At 35.4% G+C, this 26,191-nt stretch overlaps 2 protein-coding genes across 2 annotated transcripts; one reads left to right on the top strand and one right to left on the bottom strand.

Annotated features, from left to right (window-relative positions):
- The first annotated feature begins 10,120 nt into the window (after window positions 1-10,120).
- Window positions 10,121-13,269, top strand: LOC132163422 (expansin-A6). Its single transcript, XM_059573705.2, has 3 exons — window positions 10,121-10,344; window positions 10,788-11,106; window positions 12,481-13,269. Exons 1-3 carry the CDS (start codon window positions 10,197-10,199, stop codon window positions 12,788-12,790), a joined length of 777 nt encoding a protein of 258 aa, XP_059429688.2. The 5' UTR covers window positions 10,121-10,196; the 3' UTR covers window positions 12,791-13,269.
- Window positions 13,270-16,835: 3,566 nt separating this feature from the next.
- Window positions 16,836-22,874, bottom strand: LOC132163414 (factor of DNA methylation 4-like). The gene is made up of 8 exons (XM_059573696.2): window positions 22,749-22,874; window positions 20,062-20,993; window positions 19,762-19,952; window positions 19,232-19,300; window positions 18,839-19,126; window positions 18,260-18,472; window positions 17,590-17,822; window positions 16,836-17,165 (listed from the first exon to the last, which is right to left on the bottom strand). Exons 2-7 carry the CDS (start codon window positions 20,984-20,986, stop codon window positions 17,592-17,594), a joined length of 1,917 nt encoding a protein of 638 aa, XP_059429679.1. The 5' UTR covers window positions 20,987-20,993; window positions 22,749-22,874; the 3' UTR covers window positions 16,836-17,165; window positions 17,590-17,591.
- Window positions 22,875-26,191: the final 3,317 nt, after the last annotated feature.

Here is a 26,191-nt window from a genome sequence, read left to right as displayed (position 1 = left end):
GAGCTCCTCCACCTGGTATGGTGGGTGAAGGCACGAAATTTCGTCAAAATTCATCAAGTTTTTCAAATGAATGGGGACCGTTAATGAAGGTACAACCGGAAGGTGGGTTGGACCAGGCTGTGTCTTTTGCATGCATGCGGTAGTTGATTTCCCTCACTATTTCCATTATAACTAATTTTCCAACTGCACCCTCCCCCATAATGCCCAAACTATGGACACAAATTTTTTTTCAAACTGGTTTGAATGAAATTTCTTTAAATTTATTTTAATAAGTGATAAGTGTTGTTCAACATTTTTAGATTTTTAAAAATTAATATTTGAGTCCTTTAGTGGAATGACAATAAATGACTGTTAAAATATTTTAAAAAACAAGTGAGAGATGACACTTGTCACTTATTAAAATAGGTTGAAAGAAATTTTCTTCAAACCAGTTTGAAAGAAATTTCTATCCCCAAATTATACTTTGAACTTTCCGTTTGTTATTTTTCTTCTGGAGCTTACAATCTTTTAAAACTCTGTCCCCATAATTACGGTTTTATATATGGAAGGTAGTTGGTTCGGTTGGTGGTGTAGTTGGTCTCTTTATATGGCAGGCTTTGAGTAGGAATATTGCAAGGCAAAAGAATTAACCACAGGAGTACTGATATAGTGATGGTGCTGGGGGGTGCAATAAAGCAAATTAAGAAAGTTCTCAGACATGCATGATTGCTTAAGAAACTTGAAATCTTTTTTATTTTTATTTTTTTCTTTCAGGGGATTGCGTAAAGTGGCAATCTATATTGTGCAGGCATGCAGAGGTTCATCAAAGAAGAGTGCTGAGTGCATCTTCCTCCTCAAACTGGTCCCTACGCCCAACCAACGGTTTGATAAAGACCGGCAAGGTTTTCGATGATCGCACACATCACGCATCCCACTTAATTATCATATTGAGAATCATTATTGTTTCAAATCAGACTTATTGTGTCTAATTTAGGAGTCTCTGTTAATTTGTGTTCGCAGCTCGGGTTTGAATCGTGTTAAGGTATAAGTATAAAATTATATAGCTTAAATCTATCCTGACTCGTCCTCAAGAGGTAGTTCAATCGGTTGTGAACTACGCTTCATGAAGCAGAGGTCACTAGTTCGAATCCCCTTTCCCCTTTTCTTGTGTGGACATGTAAAAAAAAAAATTCTATCCTGACTCATTTAATTAAATTGGTAAGATCCGTCAACCTTAACCCATTAATTTCATTTTATATTCGTGAGTTGTGTTAAAAACTATCAACCCTAATCTAATTAATGTTCAGTTGTTTGAGTGGAAACACAAATACAGAAAATCCAAAAGTTAGTTGCCAACTTGCCATCCGTCTTTTTCTTTTCTTTTCTTTTTTGTTTGGTGAATTTTTTTTTTAGATTATTTCCTTCAAATTGAATTGGAAAAAATTCTTTAATTAAATAATATAATTTTCACATGCATTTCTAATAAATTTTAAGGAGTATATAAATTTTATATTCATTTTTAAATATGCATGTGTGAATCATTCCAATTGCATATTTAACGTATTAGACTTCACTTACTGTATTAATTAAATGATTAAATGATCATCATTTTAAAACCGGTGATATAATATATACCATTGTGCATAAATTTATCATGGCAAAGAAAAAAATAAAACAAAGCATGTTTTCTTAGATGAAACATTTACTCTAATTTTCGTTTTAGATACTGATTAACATTAAGTTTTAGAATCAATTTAATCTCAAATCAGCTTATGTCACAGATCTACTTTCGGAAAGAAATAAAACATATTCCATAATGACTTTATTTATTTTTTTCACAAATGACATAGCCACTTAATTTGCTGACAACCTTGTCCCCCTCTCTTTAGTAAAAGAAAAAAAAAAAAACAGGCTTAAAGCCCCCATGTCGCTCAGTCTCTGTCTATTTATTCCGCACTGTTGGATTTTAACGCAGAAAATTCATTACTCGATGAGGCTTTTGCAGCCTATCAGCTGAACACCTGCATAATGGTGGGTTTTATGTGGTGCATCAATGGGAAACAACTCATCATTGTTTCTTCTCATCTCTTCAATGTGCCCCAAGAAATGTTCTAGAGAAATGCCTTAGCACTACATTTTTATTTTCTAATTATTTTATAATATTTACCTGACCAATCTAATTATTCTATTGTTTGATAAAAATATAATTTCTTACATTATTCGATAAATAATGTTTTAACACTAACCCTTCGAACATGTCCAATTAAATTGCTGTAAAATTGACTATAATCAGAATCATGTTTACTTATTTATTACTTTTGGTATACGAAATTTGGCTTATAGTACTCTTTTGTGTCTTTTTTTTTTTAAAAAAAAAAAAAAAAAATAGTTTGATGTTTGAAAAAAAAAATAGTTTGATGTTTGAATAATTCAAAGTGCGGTAATTAATTACGATCATTATTTTCTCCATCAATTGTGAATTAAGTTACGGAAAATACTTGGGAGTACTACAACATTTATTCTTTTACTAGAAAGATATTTATAAACAGAGTTGCAAGCCCACTTATTATATAAAATTATAGGGAAAAAAAAAATTATTTCAACCTTGATTTATATAATTATATATGAGGTCACATCCATGGAGCATGGCCCTCAGAATTTGAAGAAACCTTTGATGTATAAAGGGATTATTTAACTAAGAATGATCACATGGAAGGAAGGGAAGATGGATAAGGATTAGAAAATGGTGGGCAAAGCTTTCTTCCACCCGCAGGCCACATGCTTATACATATGGCTGCGTACGTTTATCTCTAAATCTTCTCGCCCACATGCAGTATTCCAAAGGCAGCTTTATGGCCTCTCTAGATCTCCCTCTCACTCTCACTCTCACTCTCACTCTCACGTATATGTCACACGGCATGTGATAGGAATTAGGATCCCTTCTCAGCCCCTTTCACACACGCTATCTTTTTAAAGTTGTGGTGTGATTTTTTCAATAAAAAAATATAAATTATAAAAAATAAAAATTAATTTTTATATATTAAATACTATAAAGAATTACGTCACATAAGTTTTTTTTTTTTAAAAAAAAAAAATTATTTATTAAACTATATATATATATATATATTTTGCGACAATCAAGGGCGAGTTTAATGGCATTAGATCTCCGACATGCCATTTTTATCCCCCATGCACGATTCTGTGGAGTAAGGTGGTTGTGGAATGAGACTCACCAAACATAAAATATTCAAAGTCGTCTAGTCTACCAATAAACGGAAAAATCAAAGTCAGCAAATTAAAGTAGCAGGTACACAGTATTATCTATAGTCTCTACCTAATCAGCCGTCCTCTTTTAGTCTTAGTTATGCACATGGGAGTGATGGGACCGGCTATTTCACAACCTTTAATTTTTAATTTTTATTTAAAAAAAAAAAAAAAAAAACTAATGTCATATACCACACACCACATAATTATCTTTCTCCCTCTTATTTAAGAGAGAATACGTGTTATTCATCTTTCTCTTTTCAACTTTCGTAAATTTATTATTAGATTTGTACAATTATTATATTAACGATAAATGAGAAATATTATAAAGGAAAAAATATAAAAAAAGTCTCTCAAACTATCAGTGGTTTGCGATTTAGCTCCCTAATATTTCAAAAGTGATAAAGTAGCCTTCAAACTACCAAAATATTGTATTTTGGCAACTCTGTTAGTCAAAACCGTCAGTTTGAACGGAAACTATAAAACGACGTCGTTTTGTTATGGGTAAGTTACAACAATGCCCTTTTATGAAAAAAAAAATTTTTTGGGAAAAATATAAAAAAAACCCCCCAAACTACCAGCTGTTTTCATTTTAACCCCATAATGTTCAGAAAGTGATAACATAGCCCCCCAACAAAACGACGTCGTTTTGCAATCTCCGTCCAAACTGATGGTTTTGACTAACGGAGTGGCCAAAATGCAATAGTTTGATAGTTTGGGAGGCTACTTTATCACTTTTGAAACATTAGGGAGTTAAATCAAAAATGACCGATAGTTTGTGGAGCTTTTTTATATTTTTCCCTATTATAAATTACATCACTGTTTCATTATGTTGACATAACACTTCAAATACAATGTTATTAAAACAATGTAGTCCTTAAGGAATAGTTCAATCAGTTGTGAACAACGTCCCATGAAGCGGTGGTCACTAGTTCGAATTCTCCTTCCCTTTCTCTTATGTGGACATATAAAAAAAAAAAAAAAAAAACAATGTAAATATAATATATACCTAATTCAAACTGACATCATTTTGGTGTTTATTATATATATATATATATATATATAGATATATATAAAGGGTATGCCCGTACACCCCAACTACTCACCCTACTATGTCACCATATTTTCATGGCATTACTACCTGTCAAAAGAGAAAGACTACAGTTTACACACCATACTTTTTATCCAACTTTCATTCTTCACACCGTACTTTTTATCCAACTTTCATTCTTCTAGTCACCCAAGTGATCCGTGTATAAATTGTATTCCTTAAACTTTAATCAATGTGGTACGGCATAATACTTGCAATATTTAAACGTGTGATATGGAGTCAACTTCAAGAAAGGTATATGTATTGGTATATTTTACCGGTTTGGATATCAATTTTTACGATGATCAAGGACAGGATACCCACCTCGATCTTTTCGTTTAAATCGCCTCAAGAAAATCATAATTACTTCTATTACTTAATTTTTTAATTTACTTTGGCTGTCAATATTGTCAAATGGGCAAAGTTTTTTTCAAAATTCGGATGAAAGAATTATATATATAAACTGCATATGCTTAGTGAGAGTTGATATCAATCTTGACGAATTTGAATACAATGGGTAGGTGCATGGGCGAGTCAATGTAGCATTTTTGTGGTTGGCCAATAATGATTTTCCACTACATGTTTGTTGTCATAATTCAAACACTACTTTAAGAGCAAACTGCCCCCACTAAATACAATATTAAATGCTCTAGTGTTATCTCCATTTGTTTTGGTGTATTATTGAAATATCATTTTCAAGGTCTAAATTATACAACATAAAATAAATTATTTTATACATCAAAATAAATGCAACCTAAAAACCAGTTGCAAAACAGATTTCGAAAATCAGGCTAACTTTGACATGAAGGCAGATCTATTAATGCGATTTAGGTCTTTAAACTTGACCATACTTTCCCTTCGGACGAGGACATAGACTGATAGAAGTTAGTGGGCCATTCCGCCAGAGGTCGACTTAATAAGGCCTACCCGACAGGTAATACGAAAAGCAAGTTAAACCCAATCAGGTTTCTGGAGAGCTCAACAACTCAATACATAATAATTTTAAGGAGCGTCATCCTGCTACATTGTGTCACTTTAATCACCTATCATATTTTTGGCAGAATGTTAGACAACGTCATACCTTAGTACATTTGTACATGTAACATACTTGAGCTCCATGCAATAGTACCAAGTGACATTTAATTCGACACCATTACTTTCCCATAACAGTATCGCATCGAAATGTTAAACATGACATGAGATGTGATTCGTCAAGGTTAGTTGTCAAACATCACGCACAGTCGGAGAATTGCCCAAAAGTAGGGAGACACCTATTGGGGCAAATGTAAAAGAGAGAGAATTCGTGATGTGAAGAAAACAAGCTATCGAGACTCGAGAGGTATGAAATCATCCATTCTATCACCATGAAACAATTTTTCTAAGTTTCATATTCTTCTCCACTAAAAAAAAAAAAAAAAAGGGTTTTATATTCTTCTTTCCTTATTAAATATTAATTTAGGCATCAAAGCGTTACCCATCAGTGCATCTAATAAAGTCATATGTGCTTGTTGTCTTTTTCATTGCATGTTTCGTAAGCATGAAATACAGAATCCAACCAACTGATTCTTCAAAAGTTAAGAGATTTTGTAGCATAATAACATATATAATAACCCATTGTGAACATTTGTCCCGAGCTAGTTTATAAATAAAACAAAGATAATAAAGTAGGAAAGAACCAACAATAGGAAGTCGATTTAAAAGAATATGATATCTGAAATGCTCAAATCTATTACTAGCCAAATAGAGCATTCCAAAAGAGTAGGTGCACATCAAACACTTTTTAATAAACACGGATTAGGGTGACAATAATTTCTTAGAAAAACAATATTATAAGACAAAATCATATTCATTGCACCCAAGACTATAGTAATCGGGGTCAATTATTTTTTTGCAGTATTTAAAGGTCAACGGGTAGGACTTGGATTGAATCAGACACAAAATATGAGCAATAATATAAAGAACTTAAACAATGATTTTTTTTTTCTTCTTATATATGGATATCAAATCTACATCTAGCATTATATATATATAGAGAAATGATTGGTGTGAATACCTTTTTTTTTTTTTTTTTTTTTTGTCAACCATTAGATTTGTGGATTCCATATAAATCAATGTTGACCACATAAATCTAATAATTGATCTATTTAATTTGGTATTTAATTTGTTGACACAAATCATTTTTCTTATATATATAATTTGAGTTGTCTATGGATTTCCACATATTACATTAGTTTTTTTTTTTTTTTAATCAAATACCAAAATTGTGAATTTCTTAAACCTATAATTGTTTACGACAAATACTAGTGCCATGGTTTATCCCCATTGATGATGAAGGTTCAAGGTTCAAAACCTTGATCATCAATGGGGGATTACCTTGTTTGGAAATAGAAAACTTTATAAAGCATTATAATGAAAGAAGAAAATTGCCATGATTACAAACTAAAAAAAATTATTAAACGTGGTGGTTCAAATTTGAGAAAAAAAAAAATGCATGTGGGGTGCTTTATTAATTGGCTCTATTCATTAATCATTATCAAAAAGAAAAAAAAAATTACTCATACTTAGCAAATTGGATAGGTTAATTTATTTAAAACTCCTAACCACCAAAAAAATAAATAGGAGGGAGAAGCTGGCAACAGAGCAAAGACAATATTGAAATGGACCGACCTGACATGTTTTCCTTTTTAATGTATTTGACTTGGGAGAACAATGAATCAAATGAGAAATGATTAACGATCACATGGTCGCAAGGAGCCCTCTATGATGATGATCAGAATTCAGAAGCAATCATGACGGTCCCTCCTGCATCAAATTTTTTCACCAACCTGTCGTAACAATCTCTCTGCATTATTTCTATTTTGACATTATTATTTTTTTTTAATCTTTTTATTTTTCCCGAACTTGTCAACGTGGCAGCAATGCAGTGAAAACCTGTAAAAACAAAACGAAGCTTCGCTGAGATGGTTTCGCGCTTCGCCACGTGTACTATTTCTGTTTAGAAATCTGTTAAGAAGGTCGGTGGCGTGGAGAGCACATGGGGGGTTTGGAGATTCACGGATGTTGACAACCTCACCAGTCACAAGTTACAAGCCAGCGCTGCGTGGGTCACGCGGCCCACACTTTTTACCGGATTGGCTCGGTGTCCTTTACGCATGACCTACCTTCTTTCACAAGTATAAATTGCATCCCCACTTTTTTTTTTATTGTATTACACTATTACTCGTGCATTTGTCTCTGCAATTTTTGTATATAGGCAATATTGATAAAAGCTCGTGCACTAATACCTTATTAAATTTACACCTATTTGTTTGTATTTTAATACTCTTTAATATTAAGTATAAATGTCCCAAGGGGTGGTAGCTCAATCGGCTTATGATCACGTCTTATAAAACGAAAAAATGATCATTTCTATTTCAAATCCCTTCTATTTTCTCTAGTTAGTGTATTTAGAAGAGTAGTGTTGTCTAAAATTTTAACCTCAAAAAAATTTGGACAATTTTGTCATTTTAAATACACTAACTGGAAGAAATTGAAAAAATTTGAAATGGAGATCGATGATCTTTTTCTTATGAAGCGTATGTCACTAGTTCGAATCATTCTTCTTGTATGAACATGTCAAAAAAAAATAAAAAATAAAAAGTGTCGTGTTATATAATAAGACACGTGAAAAAAGACCTGCAATATCCCTAACAATGCTCTTGTGTTAGAATAGCTTGGAGCGCGCCAAAGGTCAAGTAATGGAGAATTTTAAAAAAGTAGTGGGTCACAGCTAACAAGATCTGCGAATCACACAAAAGTATTGGGGGGGTGGGGGGGTTATAAATCAAAATCATCATTAGTGCCATATATGCCAATTTAGTCTTTTCTGTGATATGAAATAACTTGATTGAACGCCATAACTTGATTGAACGCCGATATAATTTGGTTTTTCCAAGTTTGTGTAGGAGGGGGGGGTGGTTTAATTATACTCCAATGTTCTTGCTTTATTGAGCTTTGAAGAAGAGATTTTATATATTCGATTCCTGTCTCGTCGTGAAGTTTTTTACCCTTTGATTGAGTAGCCAATTGACTACTTAAATCGACAATTTTCTCTTTTTATATATATATATTTACCTTGTCTTTATTCATATTTGCCGAACTTCTTGATTTTTCAGCTCAACTTTAATACTAAACCAATGTATGCTATAATGACAACCTCTTTTAACCTGTCACTCATTTTATATCGATAAAGTAAAGTGTTTTTAATTTTTTTTTTTTTTAGTTTTTTAAAGTGACTGACATGTAAAATTATTTAAAACATATTACGTAAGCAAATCTGATAAATGGTTGTGAATAATAGTATTACTAAATACAAATTTCTCACCCAAAATGAGCATATATGACTATATGAGATGCCTAATCAAATTAGAATTTTGGTCTAACTTAATTTGTGTGGCACAAAAAGCAAGTCTCTTTACTTTTCTTGTACATTAGTATGATGTGTTGACAAACAAAGAAAGTTCCTAGATGAAAAAGAAGACAAAACAAAGGAGGCGACCAATGCATCCAATGCATCCACCGTAGCGAAACGCGTAGAAGACGTAGAAATATGTAAAGAGAAGTCACTCCAAAAGAAAGTTAGGTTAAAATGATTCAAACAACATGCATGCATGTAATTCATGGTAAAGTAAAAGGTAGAGAGAGAGGGGATTGTGTGTTGCGCGTGTGGCTCGAGATCGTGTGAGTGTGGCCCACTTACAGTTGAATCAGGGCGGGGCATATGGACCGATGATTACGGGGTTAAGTGGGTCCCGACACCCACGTTGGATGCTCGTTCTCTCAGTGTCTTCTAGTTGGCTGCCCCAGTCTTACTTTGCTTCTCTGGGAACCAACTTCAAAAAAAAAAAAAAAAAAGCGTTAACTGATTACTGGGGCTTTGATCGTATCCATCTCATACCCCATTAAATCTTAGTCTTTCGCGGACCACCAAAGTGTTCTCGCATCACAGCCGCTCATCACGCCTTAACTTTCGATTGACGCAAAGTTCACTCTCTAGATCTAATCCCTTTAGGCTTTGGCGTTTTTCCCTGCAATCTTTTTGTGTACCGACTCGTACAATTCTAACTTCTCTTTCCACGTATTGCCCTTTAACCATTATGTGATGTCACATCACCTCAGCTGCTTCCCAAGGGCATTTATGTCCGGAAGGGAAAAAGTTAGAGCGAAATATGGATATTCCTCGAGGATTTGCAAAGTCGTTTTGTCCTGATTTTATTTTTATATATTTCCCTAATTCCAGTTTTTTTTTTTTTTTTAAATGCCGTTACGTCTGCTAAACGACAATGTGAAACGCGTATTCGGCGTTGGGTGTGGAACAAAGAAAATTGGGAACCTTTTTAGAAAAAAAGAAAAAGAAAAAGAAAAAATATCTACTAAATTAATGAAAAGGAAAATGAGCAACGCATCTTCCACTCGCCTAGACGGCGTGCAGAACACATGTCCTCCATCAATTTGGTTTGTTTCACGTGGACCCCATCTTATCCGTACAAAATTTAATACAATTGGAGTGTAAACTATACGCGCTGCAGAAAGAGGATGGGACAGCATCAATCCTTTTTAGGATTTTGTTTTTTTGGACTAAATATCGAACTTTTACTTCACACAAGGAGAACATTAGCAATGCGTTTTGACCATTACCCATAAAAAAAAAAAAAAAAAGAAGGGAAAATGATGGGTTTGTTCGAAAATTTCAATGTTGCCCCTGTAGTCCCCACCGGGCCTCAATAAGTAGTCCACCTTCCTCCCCGCTAACTCCTCATCCCCAATATTTCTCACTCTCTCTTTTGCTCTCAGTTTGTTTTCTAGTGTTAGAGAGAAGAAAACAATGGCTGTGGTGAGTGTGGTGTGCATTGCCTCTCTGATCTCATTAATGTGGATGGCTGAAGCCAGAATCCCTGGGGTTTACTCTGGGGGAGCGTGGGAGAGCGCCCATGCTACCTTCTATGGAGGCTCTGATGCCTCTGGCACTATGGGTATGTAATCCAACTCACCGTCTTTCTTTCTCCCTTTCCATTTCTAACTAGCACAAGTTTTCCGGGAAAATGTTAACCATTTTCACTACATTATTTCATTTTCCAAGAGAAAACAGAGTCCCCTGTTTTTGCTCTCTGTTTATCTTACTTTAGGCTGTTCTAGTTCTGGGGTTGGCATCGAAACTTCACATTTTGCTTCTTGCAAGTTTTTTTCTGTCTACAACTTCCTACTCACCCAGGAAATCTACAGTAATTCCTTGTTAGACGAGGAAATCAAGGAAACAGGAGGACCCCACGTGTAATAATTCTGTATTCCATAATTCCACGGTCCAACTTTGAAATCTCATCTTGAAAATTGTAAAAAATTTGTGTCATTGTCAATTAAACTATTAATGTTCCTAAATAGAAAGCTTAGAGCTCATGAAGTGTGCACTATTCTACAGGTGGAGCATGTGGATACGGCAACCTGTACAGCCAAGGCTACGGCGTGAACACGGCTGCCCTGAGCACAGCACTGTTCAACAATGGCCTGAGCTGCGGTGCCTGCTTCGAGATCAAGTGCGCAAATGACCCAAGGTGGTGCCACGCCGGCAGCCCATCAATCCTCATTACGGCCACTAACTTTTGCCCGCCAAACTTTGCCCAACCCAGCGACAACGGCGGCTGGTGCAACCCTCCTCGCCCTCACTTCGACCTCGCCATGCCCATGTTCCTCAAGATTGCCGAGTACCGTGCCGGAATTGTCCCCATCGCCTTCCGCCGGTAAGCCTCTTCTCTACTCATGTCTCCAGCTTTTTCCTTTTTCTTCTTTTTTATTTTTATTTTTTGACTTTTTTTCTAACTCTTGAAAGTATAGAAAAAATATCATGTGACAGTAAAGTCGTTATCTATGAATTCGAACACTGTGCCCTCGATAGGTGCTGTGCTTAACTGACATAAACAGTCATAATATTCATGCATGACATAATTGTAGTAAAATAACTTGTAATATATTTACCTACAAGTCAACTTTTTGTTGTAATATATTCCCTTTTCCCAAATTGAGTTTTTTTTTTTAAATAATAATAATAATATCACGCTTATAATTTTTTTCAGAGTTCGATGACACATGTTAATTGAAGCCACGTCAGTCATTAAAAAAATATTAATTATATGCACATGCATGTCAAGTAGAAGAATATTAAACCTTGTATTTTCAAAAAGTAATTTAATCCGTTAAAGAGACCACGCTTAAATTTTTCATTCTCCTCTTACGTGAACATATAAAATAATAATAATAATAATAAATCTTGCATTTTCGTAATGAGAAATAAAGTATTAGAGAAAATAAATAATGGAGCTAACTAAACTGAAAACACTTTATGGTGCTTTTATGCTAGTAGTGGCTTGTGGGTCAGGTTATTTGTCCATATGGGCCGGATTCTGGTGCGGATCTTTATTGCCTTTGTCAGATATTTGGTGGGGACTTTTACTCAGTCCCTTAAATTTACCAAACCCCCCCTAGTACTCTCCAGGTGTAGATATTGATTCCTTCTTTAATTGTAATTGTCCTCACTTGGTTTGTTATAACCGTTGGGTGCTTCTGCGTCATTTTGGTCGCTTTCGGTGGTTTGTATAATTGTATGTACCCATCTGGTCCCTAATCCATTATCCATTTTCCGACTTTGTAACCCTACGTTCAACAACCGTTCTAGCTTTCAATTATTCTTTTAAAATGCACGCCAAAATTATATTTGCACTAAGAAGCAAAAACGTTGCCGTTTCATGGAACGGTATGGTCGTGGGCCCGTGGCATGTGTCTGACGCCCACCTTCCTTGACCCTCGATTGACGTGTCTGATCTGTTCAGAAGATCTGGACCGTTCCGTACTTTTTGACAACAAAATCAGAGACGCACACTTGACCATGAGCATGTTGGGTGGTCTTCCATGCCCAATCAATCAAACACATCACCCAAGCACAGTCTCCAACGTATGAGACTCGTTGATCGATGTGGAAAAGGTTTCTGATTAATTCACGCCCCATTGTGCCCCACCCTAAAATCACGCACCGCGTTCCACGCTAACAAAAAGAACAAAATATATTTACTTTTATTAAATGACCAAATGGCCTGACGGTTTTCGACTTATTTGCGCAGGGTGCCATGCCGCAAGCACGGTGGGATCAGGTTCACAATCAACGGCTTCCGCTACTTCAACCTGGTCCTGGTCTCCAACGTCGCGGGTGCAGGGGATATCGTGCGCGTGCTGGTGAAGGGGTCCAAGACTGGCTGGATGACCATGAGCCGCAACTGGGGTCAAAACTGGCAGTCAAACGCAGTGTTGGTGGGACAACCATTGTCATTTAGGGTGACGGGGAGCGACAGGCGCACCTCAACCTCGTGGAACATCGCCCCAGCCAATTGGCAGTTCGGTCAAACTTTCACAGGAAAGAACTTTAGGGTTTGATGAAATCGAAGAAAAAAAAAAAAAAGTCAAGATTTTAGACGTCCCGCCATGACCCTTTTCCATTTTTACCCTCATTAGCGCCAGTTTTGGGAAGTTGTTTTTGACTGGGTTGTTGGGGAACGTAAAAGTATTATTGGGCTAATAATAAGAGAGTGAGATTGGGGAGGATTTTGGTAGGGAAAAGAGTGGGTGAGTGGGAGTTTTTTCTTTTCTTTTTTTTGTTGACTTTTTTTGATTGATGGGTTTTTGGGGGGTGGGGGTGTGTGACTGAGTGGGGGTGTGAAACTGTAGTATAACTGGTTAAGGTAAAAAGCAAAATGAGAAGGTTGTAGGGTAAAATTAGGGCTGAAGCGGCTGCAAAAGATTGTAGCCCGCAGCTTATAATATTTTAATGTTTATATAGAATGATGAAATATCATTTAAGAAGTGCTTTGTACTAATTTATATAGTTGAAATGGAAAGTATTTGGTTTGTTTTAATGTGCAACAAATGTTTGTGCCTATGTGGATTTCTCTGGCTCTTTTTTATTTTTTTATACAAGAACATTCCATTCAATCAAAAGAAATTACACCAGAAACAAATACAAGTTAATCTGAAAAGTCTAATCCAGATAAACACCTAATATGAAAAATCTAATCCAGAAATACTCCTAGCACCTTAATGAACTGGTAGGAGATCAAAGAAGTGAACAGGACTAGCGAATGCAGTCGATTAAAGCGGCAGAGTTCAAGGATAGATAAACTATATGGAGTAATAGAACCCCGAAAAACTTAAATCTTGACAAGTTTCCAAAGAAACTGTAAAGATTTCTACCGGCTCTTGTTTCTCCTTTCTTCCTTCTCCATTTCTAATATAAATTTTTAGAGCATTTACAATGACTATGAATTTTTAATGTTCTTTCTCTTCTTCTTTCCTTTGAGTTTGAACTAAAGTAAATTTTAATACAAAGAGTCTAATAATTGGTTTCATCAATAAAATAGAATATTTAGTTAGTAGAAAAATATTTAGATAGTTTGATGTTTAGTGGCAAGCTAAATCAACTAAAATAGAATTTTAAAGTCTAATTTTTAGAGAAATTTTGAAGACCACATTATGAATGCAAAACATGTTCATAGAACACAAGCCAATTCATACAAGCAAAAGAGAAAGTAAATCCATTTTCCGAACAATAATATACCCGTATAAAAGCATTAGAAAACTAATTAACACACAAAATACTCAAAATTAATTCAAAAAATATTCCCTATAAAACTTAAGCAAGCAAGCTCTTGATTTACATAGAATGGTCCAAAAGAAAGGAAGTCGCATTTGACAGCAAAATATGTTGTGAAGAGTCCTTATTCATCCAACAATTACAAGCGAAGTTTCCAGTCAAGGGGTAATTAAGGTTGGGTTTGAACGAAGGATATACCCCCCCCACAAAAGCTTGTTGAAACCTTTGTTGACCAAAATTCGAAAGTACTTGGGCAATTCTTCCCTCGGCGCCACCTCAGGGGAGAGTTTCCTTCCTCTATTTTTGGTGGGAAACTTCGAAGAATTTTCTCAGATGCCTTAAGCCATTTTTCGTTAATTGTATTATAATTATTCCACTGTACAGAGAGATTTAGGCTCGGTTTGTTTTTGGGATAAAATGATTTTTAGAAAATATTTTTCATATTTTTTAGTATTTGGTGCGACCGAAAATAAAACTTCTTTAATTTTCAAAAACCGTAAACTATTTGTTGAGTTTGAACATTTTATTCTCAAATTGACAAACCAGCTGAAACGTTGCCAGGATCCCACCACTACTTCATTAGGACCACCCTGGGACCCCACCAAGACCCTGCTGGAATCCAATTGGGATTCACCGAGACTCAATCGGATCACTGCTAGGACTTCACCACGACCTAGTCGGGACTCAAGGGACCCAACTAGGTCATCACCAGGACCTGATCAGGACATTATCATAATTTAAAATTTAATATGATTGAAAGTATATATATATATATATATGTGTGTGTGTGTGTGTGTGTGTGTGTGTGTGTGTGATTTTCCGTATACACCGAAAAATATTTTAAAATAAATCACTTATCAATAAAATATTACCAAAAGCATTTTAGCTCTAAATTTTTAAAATTCCATCCACTTGTATGTGGATATCGTTATTTTACTTGAATGGTTTTGATTTTCAATATATTTGTATGTCATTGAATTTTTTTTTCTTTTTCTCTGTCAATCGTATGGATGTTAAAATCTAAGCCTGGTCATTTTTTACACAATTTTTTAAACTTAATATGATATTAGCGAGTTAGAGTTAACATGCTTAACCTTATATCTATATCTTAACACAACTTGAACTCAATATACGAAATAAGAGCTATGAATTTTTCCACACGTCCTGCGACCCAACAATAAATTTGTGGCTTAGGATTGAGAGGTTTGACCAATTTAATTATATGAGTCAAGTTATAGTCTTATACTTATATTTCGACAAAATCCAAACCTGGCCCAAGAAATAAGAGCTTACAATTTTTGACAAGTCACATGAATCCAACACAAAATTAACACATTAAAATTTAAAGACCTAACTTATTTAATTAAATAAATCAAATTAAAATTAACTTATATAATTTGACTCAAATCTATCATACAAATACTCACCTTCGTTTTTTAAAAAAAAAAAAAAATTGGGAAAGAAGACATGAAGTGTTAATGTTGAAAAGACGGGTGAAACCCGACTATAGCTAGAAGAAATATTTGATTCCTTCAAGCAATGAATGAAGATCCCAGAACAGAAATGAGTCACATCAAGGCGTTTGAGCGAAAGTGCGTAACCAAAGCAGCACATGGGTGGGGTTGGGTTGTCGATGCTCTCTGCTCACATGTGGCCATTAAATTGTTTTTCTACTTCCATATCTTTGTTTGTTCCATTTATGAGAGAGGATTCTTGGATTCCAACCACCTGAAAAAGGTTAAAACAAAACAAGGGCTTTGGATACTTCATGTAAAGCTTCTCCCTATTTATTCTCAATCTTGGATTTTTATCTGAAAATTCCTTTCACATGAGAGTGAGATGATTCAGAATGGGATAGGAGAGTGGGAGGGAATCCTTGTGAGTTGTTCTAGATTATGGGGGACCGGAGATAGTGGATTTGGGATGTTTTGTTTTTTCTTCTTTCAATTTTTTTAACTACAAATATAAAGTATAAAGTTTTTTTTTTTTTATTTTTTTTTTTAATATTTAAGCTGGAGCCATAGGCCGTTTCTCTGGCCCACTGTATCTGTAGCCATTTACGTTTGAGCACTGCCAAATTGAAAATTTGGACTTTTAAGTGAAACTTGATGGGGCAGTCCATTAGAGATTTCGACAACTTTTTCAACTTTTCTGGGTATCTTGTCTATTCACGTTTTTCATCAAATAGAGGTTTCTCTATCTAGGGGCCGCCGGATTAGCATGAATGGAAAGCCCCCTTTGGAAGCCTAAGCCAAATGAGACTGAAACTGCTGATATACAAAAATGTATGATTTTGGGCCTGTCCCATATCAGCTCTGCATGAGGTTTTGTTATCCAAGAAGGTGAAGATGAGATTGGCCCAGATCCAAAAAAGTCACAGCCAGCTCCATGTTTCTAACATTATGGATGGTGATGAGATTGGATGGAAATAGGGGAGGAAAGAAAAAGTGAGGGATTTCCTTTCCCTCAGGGACTACCATTTTGTTCTTGTTAAATTGGGAGAAAATGGAAGGCTGTAGAAAGATATGGAATCCACCTTTTTTTTTTTCTTTTCTCTCCAATTTTCCTAATCAGTCAAAAACTTCAAAGAAGATACATTTCCCTTCTCTTACGTTTCCTCTCTTTCCTTTTCCCCACGTCCTTTTCTTTTCCTCCCCTCTTCATATTGCCAAACATATCGCTGGACTCTAGGGATTAATCCAAGGACATGAGACAGAGAGTCTCACCGAAGTAATACGTAATATTGGAATAAGCAAAGGTAAAACATCAATTTTCAAACCCTAAAGGAAAACTATAAGTCTATATCATTATATATAAACCCAACAGAAAACATATGCATTGAATATTAACAAGTGAGATATCTAATAGTCTTTCAGTAATTTAAAAATGATCACAGGTACGTGTGTATAATAAAACATTCTGATATACCTAATGCAAATGAATGCAAACTATCATCCCATCGACTCTATCCATTATCCACTTTGTTTTCTAGTAAAGACAGTAATAACCAAAAGAGAAACTCTAAATGTTGCTCATATATACATGCATGAGATAGAGAAACGGCAGAAGCCAACCTACAACCCGAGCATAGCAAAATAACTGAAACTCTTGAAGCACCAAATCTACAATGCCTCCACAAAAAGAAATTTCTGGCTACAAATCCTGAAAATATAAAATAGTATGAAATATGTCAAATGCCTATGTGAATGAGCGTGTGAGGAAAGCGAAGAGATCAAAAGAATTACTGAAAAACAATACTCAATTCTACTTGCAATACCCCTATTTTACATAGACTGCCATTAGATTACTGTCTACATAGAGAGTCAGATAAGCCAACTTGGAATTATGTGCTTCTAATCGAAGGCTTCAAATTGAATAATTTTATTTTAATTTTGTAAGATGAATTGTTGAGTAGAATATCAGTCTAATGCCATTGCTGGAAGCAACTAAACAATCCTGATTTTCCTCTATTTGTCCAATTTTTAACTACTTGCATGACTAGACCAACAAATGCACAACATGAAAGCTGTAACATGTATATGATTCGTGTTAAACATTATCCACTCTTACACTAAAAGGTACATACCTTCAACGTTTCTTCCGTCTAAATGTTTTCCACTTCTTCACCAGGTATTCTACTCCTTCTTTTAATGTTGCCTTCCTTTCATCAGCAAAATTCCATACCTCTGGTACTATGTACCTACCACTTGGATTGTATTCATTCATCTCCTTCAAGGCTTTTGTCACAGACTCGTAAACTTCATCACCAAACTCATTCTTCAAATTCTTCAATTTTTCATCTTCTTCGTCAATTATTTCCTGTACAGCCATATCCAATTCAAACCATTTAAAGAAATTATATGGAGAATGAAATACTTTGACTGAAAATGGATGAGAAACACTAAAAGAAATAAATCCAAAGAAACTTAGAAGAGAATCATAGGCAAAGAGAGCCTGAGACAATCTTAACATAGTTACGCCTAGGGGAAAGTCTACCACCACCCACATCAAATAAATGGATGCTCAACTCAATAGCTCTAAAGACAAATCAGCAGCTTGAGGTGTCAGCAATCTAGTACATTACCTACTACAAATGCCACAACATAGTCATGGTCCTAGTTACCACATTATCATGCTAAAGGAGAGGAAACCTCGAAGGAAAAAGGTTATATTAGGATGACCAGAGATTGAAGCGGGCAAGTTGCATGTTTACAAGTACGTTCGCAAGAATCTTTCTTTATCACATATAGGCATACCTTAGTCTTCCCTTCTTTGCCCAAGATGATCTTAAAGGGATGCCAGCTTGGATCCCTAAGATAGTCCTCCCATAGTGAACACAGCTCCACTCCTTTCTCATCTGCTTCTTCGTCAGAAAATTTTCTCTTGGTTGCAGTGAGGAATGGCTTGGGTTCAAGCTCTCCCATTCTCTTGATGCCAATATTACCACGGGTTGTCCATTTTATCAATCCCTGTGAAGCAAGGAAATTATACTTTCCACCAAAGTTAAAAAGCATTTCACATTAGAGAACAATGTATTGGTCCACTGACATATCTCTCAAGGTAGTTTAGATGTTAATATGGGTCATCTCAAAGTTTTACTACCAGTGAGAAAGTCCACATAAAGAGTTACAAGTGGACCAATTTTTCCATTCATAGAACAAACCTATGCACATACTTAAGTATTGACTCTTCTAAGAAAACAAGGAAAAAAGATCGCAATAACAAATATTTTTGCAACGACTGATGCATTAATGAAAATTAGAAAGAACTGGAATGAAAACTTTATATGACAGTTTTTTTCTTTAAATAAAAAAACACAGGAGAGGGTGACATACGGTGATTAACTCTTTACGAGCATCCTGCAGTTCATCATTGGTTTTGCGTTCCTTGATAATGAGAGTTTGGTTTAGATCTTCCACATAAGCCGATTCTTCTTCCTTCTCCTTCAATTCTTTAGCAATTGCATCCATCTTTTGTTTTGCTTCCATATCCCCATCCTCACCCATGTGCTTCATTACTTGTAAAGCCCCTCTCAAACGCTCTATCTCCAACTCCAATGCTTGTTTGGCATCAAGCTTCTTTTCTAGTTCAATGATTTTTTGGTGAAGTTTTTCCTTTTCTCTCTGCCATTGCCAATCAAAGACAAGCGAAATAATGAAAATTCTAAATTTTATATATTATGTCATTTTTTCAAAGATCCAATTCAAGAAAGAGAATGTAAAATATACATTTTGCTCCTCTGCCAGCCTAAGCATTTTTTCATCGGCCTTCTTTTGCTCTTGGGTAGCCCTCTCATTCTGAAAAACAAAAAAATAAGGTTAGCACATTTCATAAAAGTTTCTTGAATTCTCATAGGAACCAGTCACAATTCCGGTAATAAAAATCACCCTGACAAGGCATTAAACCACCAAAGTAAAACATTAGTGCTGCATATTTGTGGCTATTAGAAAAGGAATACGGGGGTGAAAAAATTGGGCTACTAATCAAAAGAGGACAGAGAAAGAAACTTCATAGGTACGAATTCTTAGATTTTTACTAATAACATTCCAATACGTGCTATTCACTGCTACCTGCACAAACATTTTACCACGAAATGAAAAATGAATATAGGCTGGCTGAGGGTATCAATGCCGCATTTCTAGATTCCAGAAACAAAACTGATCTGTTTCAAGTTACATTTTCATAACAATAAAAATTTTATGGCAAAATAGCTGATCTATTAAGAATTGACAATCTTAATATGGAAAAATTTAAATACCATTATCTTCTCATCACGAAGCTTACGAAGCTTCCTTCTCTCAGTCTCATTCTGAGCCTCACGTTGCTGCAATTGCTTCTCATGTTGCTCAAGTTCTTGCTTCTGAGCTTCGAAATGCAATGCAGCCCTCTCATGCTCTGAGGAGATCCTCTCAAGATGATTACTTGTACTCTGCTGCAACTCTCTCATTTCTTGCAACATAAATTGAAACGTAATATGAGTTGTTGCAAAGCATGGTAAAGAAAACCATACAAATCAAAGTAAATTCACATCACTAGATATGAGAAAATTTAAGCATACCTTCATTGTACTTCTTAAGAATGTCCTCCTTTTCCTCCATTGCCTTATCTAGAGATGCACTGATCTGATGATATTTGTTCTGAATCTTTTTCAAGGACATGCTCTTCGTCTCCAGGGTATTGGTTAAATTTAATACAAGCTTTGACGCCTTCCTTTGATCTTCTTTTTCTTTTCCAGAAATAGTTTTCAAATCTGTATTCTTCTTGAGATAAACACCAATAGGGCCACCAGATTCGTAGTCATCTCTGCGGGCCACCCATCCAAACAACTTATCTCCTCGATTTTTGGCTGCATAGTACTCCCTCTTCCCGCAGTGATCGACTTCAAAACTCTTCTCAAACAACATTGCACTATTGAAACCAGCCCAATCACTTTTAAAATCTACACATGCAAAACCTGAATGACCCCCACGATTCCATAGGGGATGCACCTTCACAGGATTAAACCCATTCCTTGACAACTCTTCCTTGAGTTTTGTACCACTCTCAGCAACATGTTTCCCATCTTTCCGTTCAGTTTTAATATTTGCAATGATGCCCTTCCATGGATACACAAACTCTTGATCACCATCAGGCATGGTACATTCAGCTTGAGCAAAAGGTTCTGCATGATCCCCCTTTTTTTTGGTAAGTGAAGGTTCTGAATGATCCCTCACATCAAGATACCTCCTCATATACCTCTCCAATGCTAAATGCCTCGCTTTCTCTTTTACACCCCTACTCTTTGAACTACCAACACCATAGGCATGTTCTAAAAGCTCCTTAAAGAGGTAATCTGGATTTCTTTGCCCAGGGCAGAATGGACATCTATATTTTGAATCAGAAATTTTAACCCTATGGCTGCCTTTCTTCAACTCTTTATAATATCTATACTCATAGTCCTCTAACTCAACCGCACTAACCTTTTCTTTTGAACGGTATGACATTTCAAACCTGAAAAACAGGAAAACTCAAAGATTAAAATTCTAGTTTATCTTTACTTTTCTACTTCAACTAAATAACAATTCATTAAAACTAAACAATATAGAGAAGAAAATGATTACAATTGAGTATCATGAAGAAACACTAGTGTTCCTCATTCAATTCTCTGTTTCCGTAAGTGATGATTCTCCAATGGTTGCCCAATGTAAGGGAAAAGGGGAAGACGGGAGTTGATATATCATCTTTCACACTATTTTTCCTTTAAGATAATCATATAATCATAACTTAGACGAAGACGTGCACCTTCTCCAAAGGTTTATGTTCCACAAGTCACAAATAATATATATCTAAGAGTTATATCTTTTTTCCTTTCCAAACATTTTCCATGAAAACAAAGCATTTTTTCACCATCAGGACAGAGCATAAATCCACTTATCCTTGGTTCCATTTAGAAAACTGAAGGTAAGCAAAAGGAAAATATAAAAATCTTAAGCTTTATCTTCTTTTATTTTCAAAATGAAGAACTTTGCTTCTTTCTTTTTTTATATATATAAGTGATTGGCCCCAAGGGGAAAGGAAAGGGGAGACCTCAACCATCAAACCAGCAAATTGAGCTACTTATTGGGTTTCGTATTCAAAATGGAGAGAACTCAACCATCAAACCATGCTAAATAGCATATTAGGTGGGATGGTTTTAAAAATTGCCTACCCTATACGTATGTGTGTGTGTGTGTCCACAATCACATGCAGGGCAGTACCAAATTAAAGGGTGGATTTAGAGATTTCCTACCCCCATGAACTTTGTGGAAGATCCATTCATGTTCATTGCTTAAGTTGAACATTACATGGAAATTCTTTAGCAATCCTTATACACTTTATATTACAGACCCAAAACAAATGAATACCAACGTGCTATACTTTCTAAATTCTCTTTCAAGATTAATTTATAGACATCTATATCGAAATTGATAACTCTAATAACTGTACACTAATGAGTTATTCCTCCTTTGTTTAAGAATTGCCTTTTTTTTCTTTTTCTCTTTTTTCTTAATTTCATAAATAAGCACATACATGCTGACAAACACGCACATACACAATACACCTTGATTTGTCTTTAGTTGTATATTAATATTATAGCTCCCCGCAGAAAAATTCCTACCACCACTCTTCCACATACAAAAAAAGATTGTAATATGCATGAACAATTTTCATTTCTTTTCTTATTTTCCAACATTTTCTCAGCAACGAAACAACCAACCAAACATGAACAATTAAATCCTTTTTCTGGTTACAGAGAAAAAAACCCATTTCACACGTCAAAACGTTTTATTTTATTTCATTCATCTTCTTCATTAATCTCAGCAACGAAAACAGAGCCTCAACATTCATACCCTCTGTAAGGTTCCCGATTAAACTGAAAAAAATAAAAAATAAAAGCCTCACGCCCAGCGTTAGATCCACACCTAACAAAATATCACCGTTAGCCCCATCAAAAAACAAAAACAATCTTTAAATTTCCCGACATTATATTCTTCTCTCTTTTCCTATATTTTCTCAACAACCAAACAGAGCACAAAAATACAAATATCATTTGTCAACGCAAAAAACATTTTTCGTTTCTTTCTTAATTTTCCCTACATTTTATCACCAACTAAACAGCCAAACAATGCATCAACAATCAAAACATATCACGAATACCAAAAAAAAAAAAAAAACATTCGCATGTAGTGACTGATACACGCAAGGGCGGACGTGAATGGATCATACCTTATCTTGTGAAACCGAAAGAGACGCCGAAGAATTTGTAGAGGTTTGAAAGTTTCTTACTGATTTTCCGAGAGAAATTGGGGTGTCTGCTCGTAGGCCGATAATGGAGGAAAGCCGAAAGGAGTGGAGTCGGTAGACGTCTCCTTCGCTTCCCCATATAAAGCACGTCCTCCATTTTTCACTGCGTTCTGTTTTCGGCCAAAAAAAATGAGAGTCGCGTTCTTGCGAGTGTAGAATACTAAGCATACGCGCGAATGATTGGGTGGGATTTTTGTGGCCTGTTTGGACGACTGGACGAAGCGGGATATAAGCGAACGTATCTGAGCGAGTATTGATTTGGTGTGGGCGTTAGGGTTTTACGGGCTTATCTTGTGGGCCCGCCGCTTGTGCCATGATCTTGTGGGGTCGAGAATTGGGAGAGACACTTGTAGGATTTTTGGGCTAGCCAATTGGCAGTGGAATTCCCATGCACGGAGTCAATATCTCTAATCCGGTCATTTTATTTAAAATCAACGGCGCATAAAAGAGAAAGTAAAAGAATCATAGGGTTGGGAATTATTTCTCTCACATGGGTGGTTCAGCCCCCATTGCCGGGTTAAAAATGGCCCAACCATTTTAGTAGCTACCCAAAGTTGTTTGACTACTTTAATGGGCCTAATGGCAACTCCTATGATGCAAACCGTCATTGCTTCTTTTCTTTTTTCTTTTTTTACTTATGTGTTTTTTACAATTTGGGCCATTCACTTAAGATTCACACCCATGTTATAATTATTGTGCATCCAAATCCTGCATTAAAAGGCCATTCGAAAAAAAGATAATTGATCGAGAATAGCCCATCTATTGTATACCAAATGGATATTTTCTTAGAGAAAAATACATTTACCTTTTTTTAACTATCATCCTATTTACAATGTCCATTCAATATTTTAATTTTTGCAATGCTCACCAAAATTTACAATTGAGGTTGCAATGTCTGTTTTTCGTGGCAAAAAGCAACAAAAATACCATGCACAAATAAAAAAAAAAAAATTAAGAAAAAAATGATGAGTTGGACTATTCAAATCCTGCCGTGATTTTTTTTCCATATTTCAGTCTCCGAATGACTCTAGTAAATTTAGTTTTCAGATATTATAAATAGGTATTTATTTCGAAGACTAAGAGGTTATATTTCAGTGTACTAAGAGAGAGTTCTTTTATCTTCTTTTTTTTACATGTCCGTACAAAAGGAGGGAAGAGGGTGATTCGAAGTATTGACCTCTGCTCCATAAGGCATAATTTCCAGCTAATTCTCTCTTATAGTTATTTTGTTAAACCACACAAACCCTTTTTCTTCACAAAAAGCCCCAAGACTATCGGGGTTCTAGTAAAAGAGTTAAAGTAAAAGAATTGTTCCGAGATTCTTAGAGAACTATTGTGGTAGTGGGCAAGTAGGTTGCATGTCTAATACAATAATATAGCAATTACCAAGATTTTGGCTGCCCCTAAGTGATTTTACTTTTAAAAAATTATTCAAAGGGTTTTCACTTCGCCATCAAATTACTTGTGTCAATTAATTTATCGTTTTCATTATATTACTTACTTATTTTTAAGTTCTGTATTATTTTCATAAACATCTATTTAACCCCCTTCCAATGTGATTGTCGAAGGTGGTCATGGTTAATATGTTTCGTCTTATTTACTTATTGTCTATTGGGTTGTACGTCAATTTGGAGTGCATCGTTTGAGTCAAGAGCTATGGAATTACTTGTTTACCATGTCGTTAGGCTTTGTTCTGCTTTTTGTTTGTGAATTGCAAATTTTATATTGAATCTTGGTGCGTGGCACACGTTTTAGAAGGTAATTTCGGAACAATATTGTTCGGTGGCTTGTCTAATTCTACGAGCTGCACCATATTTTGCTATCCATCTTCTTTCATTTTCTTAATAGAATAACTATTTTGTATATCAAACTCTCCCTAAGGATTGGTTTCGTCACAAAGTTTGTAGTAATTCATTAGGGATCGAGGAGCACGACTCGGATGGAGTTAGAAGGATCATTTCTAGCTTTTCCCTCTGAAATTCAAAAACATTTGACAACTTTTATGACAAATATTATTTTTTTTTTTGACATGTCCGCACAAGAGGAGGGAGGGGAATTCGAACTAGTGACCTCCATTTCATTAAGTGTGGTCCCAGTCAACTTGGGGGCGACAGATATTATTTTCAAGTTGGCTTCGACTCTAAAATTTCATAATAGAAGTCAGCTCGAAGCTTGAAATGGGCTTGGCTTTATTGGGCTTTTTAAGACCTTACAAAAGCGGGGATTATGTGGCAGAGGTGCAATGTAGTGTAGCCTAGGCATGGTGAAACAAAAAATGAAAAAATAAAATAAAAATAAATAAAATGAAGATGATAGAAGCTCTTGTGAGGTTTATTCACTATCTCATTGTGAGATCCACCTCCTCCTTCATGAGTGTCTCGAGGGGAGGAGGTATGTATCTTGTCTCCATTCTCCTCCATTTCCCCTCCTATTTTCTCCAATCTTCCTCCATGCTTTTCTTTTCTTTTATTCTCTTTTTTCTTTGGTTTTCATTTGCAATAAAGTCATATCTATGGGGTCTTATTTTATTGCTCAACGCACGCACCCTCCCTCCACCTCCACCGGCCTTCTTTGCTACAGTTGTCATCCTCCATCAGTGTGCGGACACTCCACATGTACACCACCATAGTGCCCGTGTGTTGCACGCACCGCCTCATTTTCTGCTACATTTTTGTCCTCGCATTTGATTGTCTTCTTCCTTGATTCTCCAGCAATGGATCTCCCTAGGTGGCACCTCCTTTTGGGCTACGGAAATTCACATATGAATTTTTTTTTCCTAATCCTGCTCATCTTGTCAAGTACTGCCCTTTTGGGACCCCGTGGTGCAACTTCTCGTCGAGGGCTCCGAACCAAATTTCTTTAGTATTTGTTCTATTGATGTGAAGTGTCCTCTTGCTTGTAGCACCTACTTTGTAAGTTGTTCTGTTTACAAAATTTTATCTCTACAAACCACCATTTACAGTAGTCTCAGTTCTTCTAATGAGTTAGGTTATTTATTTGACTCATTCATAATAATTTTAGGATTTATAAAATTGTTTTCGAGTTGTTTTAGGGCTCTTATTTGGGTTGTCCACCCTTTGTTTTTTACTTTTCAAGTCAAAACCCAAAATTAAGGTTATCTCATTGTGTACCGAACTAGTTATACTTAAATGTGTAGCCACGTTCTAGCTAGCTAGATTAATAGAAGCTTAAATATGGAGTTTCAACAAGTAATTATAATTGGCCCAGGGGATTTATGATTTTATTTTTCACGGCATATCCAATGTGTATTACAAGTGATCTTTTGAAGAAATTTCTTAATTGTGAATAATTTTTTACCTTCTTTCAGCACTTCAATTAGAAAATATATATATATATATACGAAT

The sequence above is a fragment of the Corylus avellana genome, chromosome 8, assembly GCF_965113065.1.
Source record: "Corylus avellana chromosome 8, dhCorAvel1.hap1.2, whole genome shotgun sequence".
In the NCBI taxonomy this organism is placed as follows: Eukaryota; Viridiplantae; Streptophyta; class Magnoliopsida; order Fagales; family Betulaceae; genus Corylus; species Corylus avellana.
The sequence above is the reverse complement of the archived record's forward strand: the minus strand, read 5'-3'. Positions and strand labels throughout refer to the sequence as shown.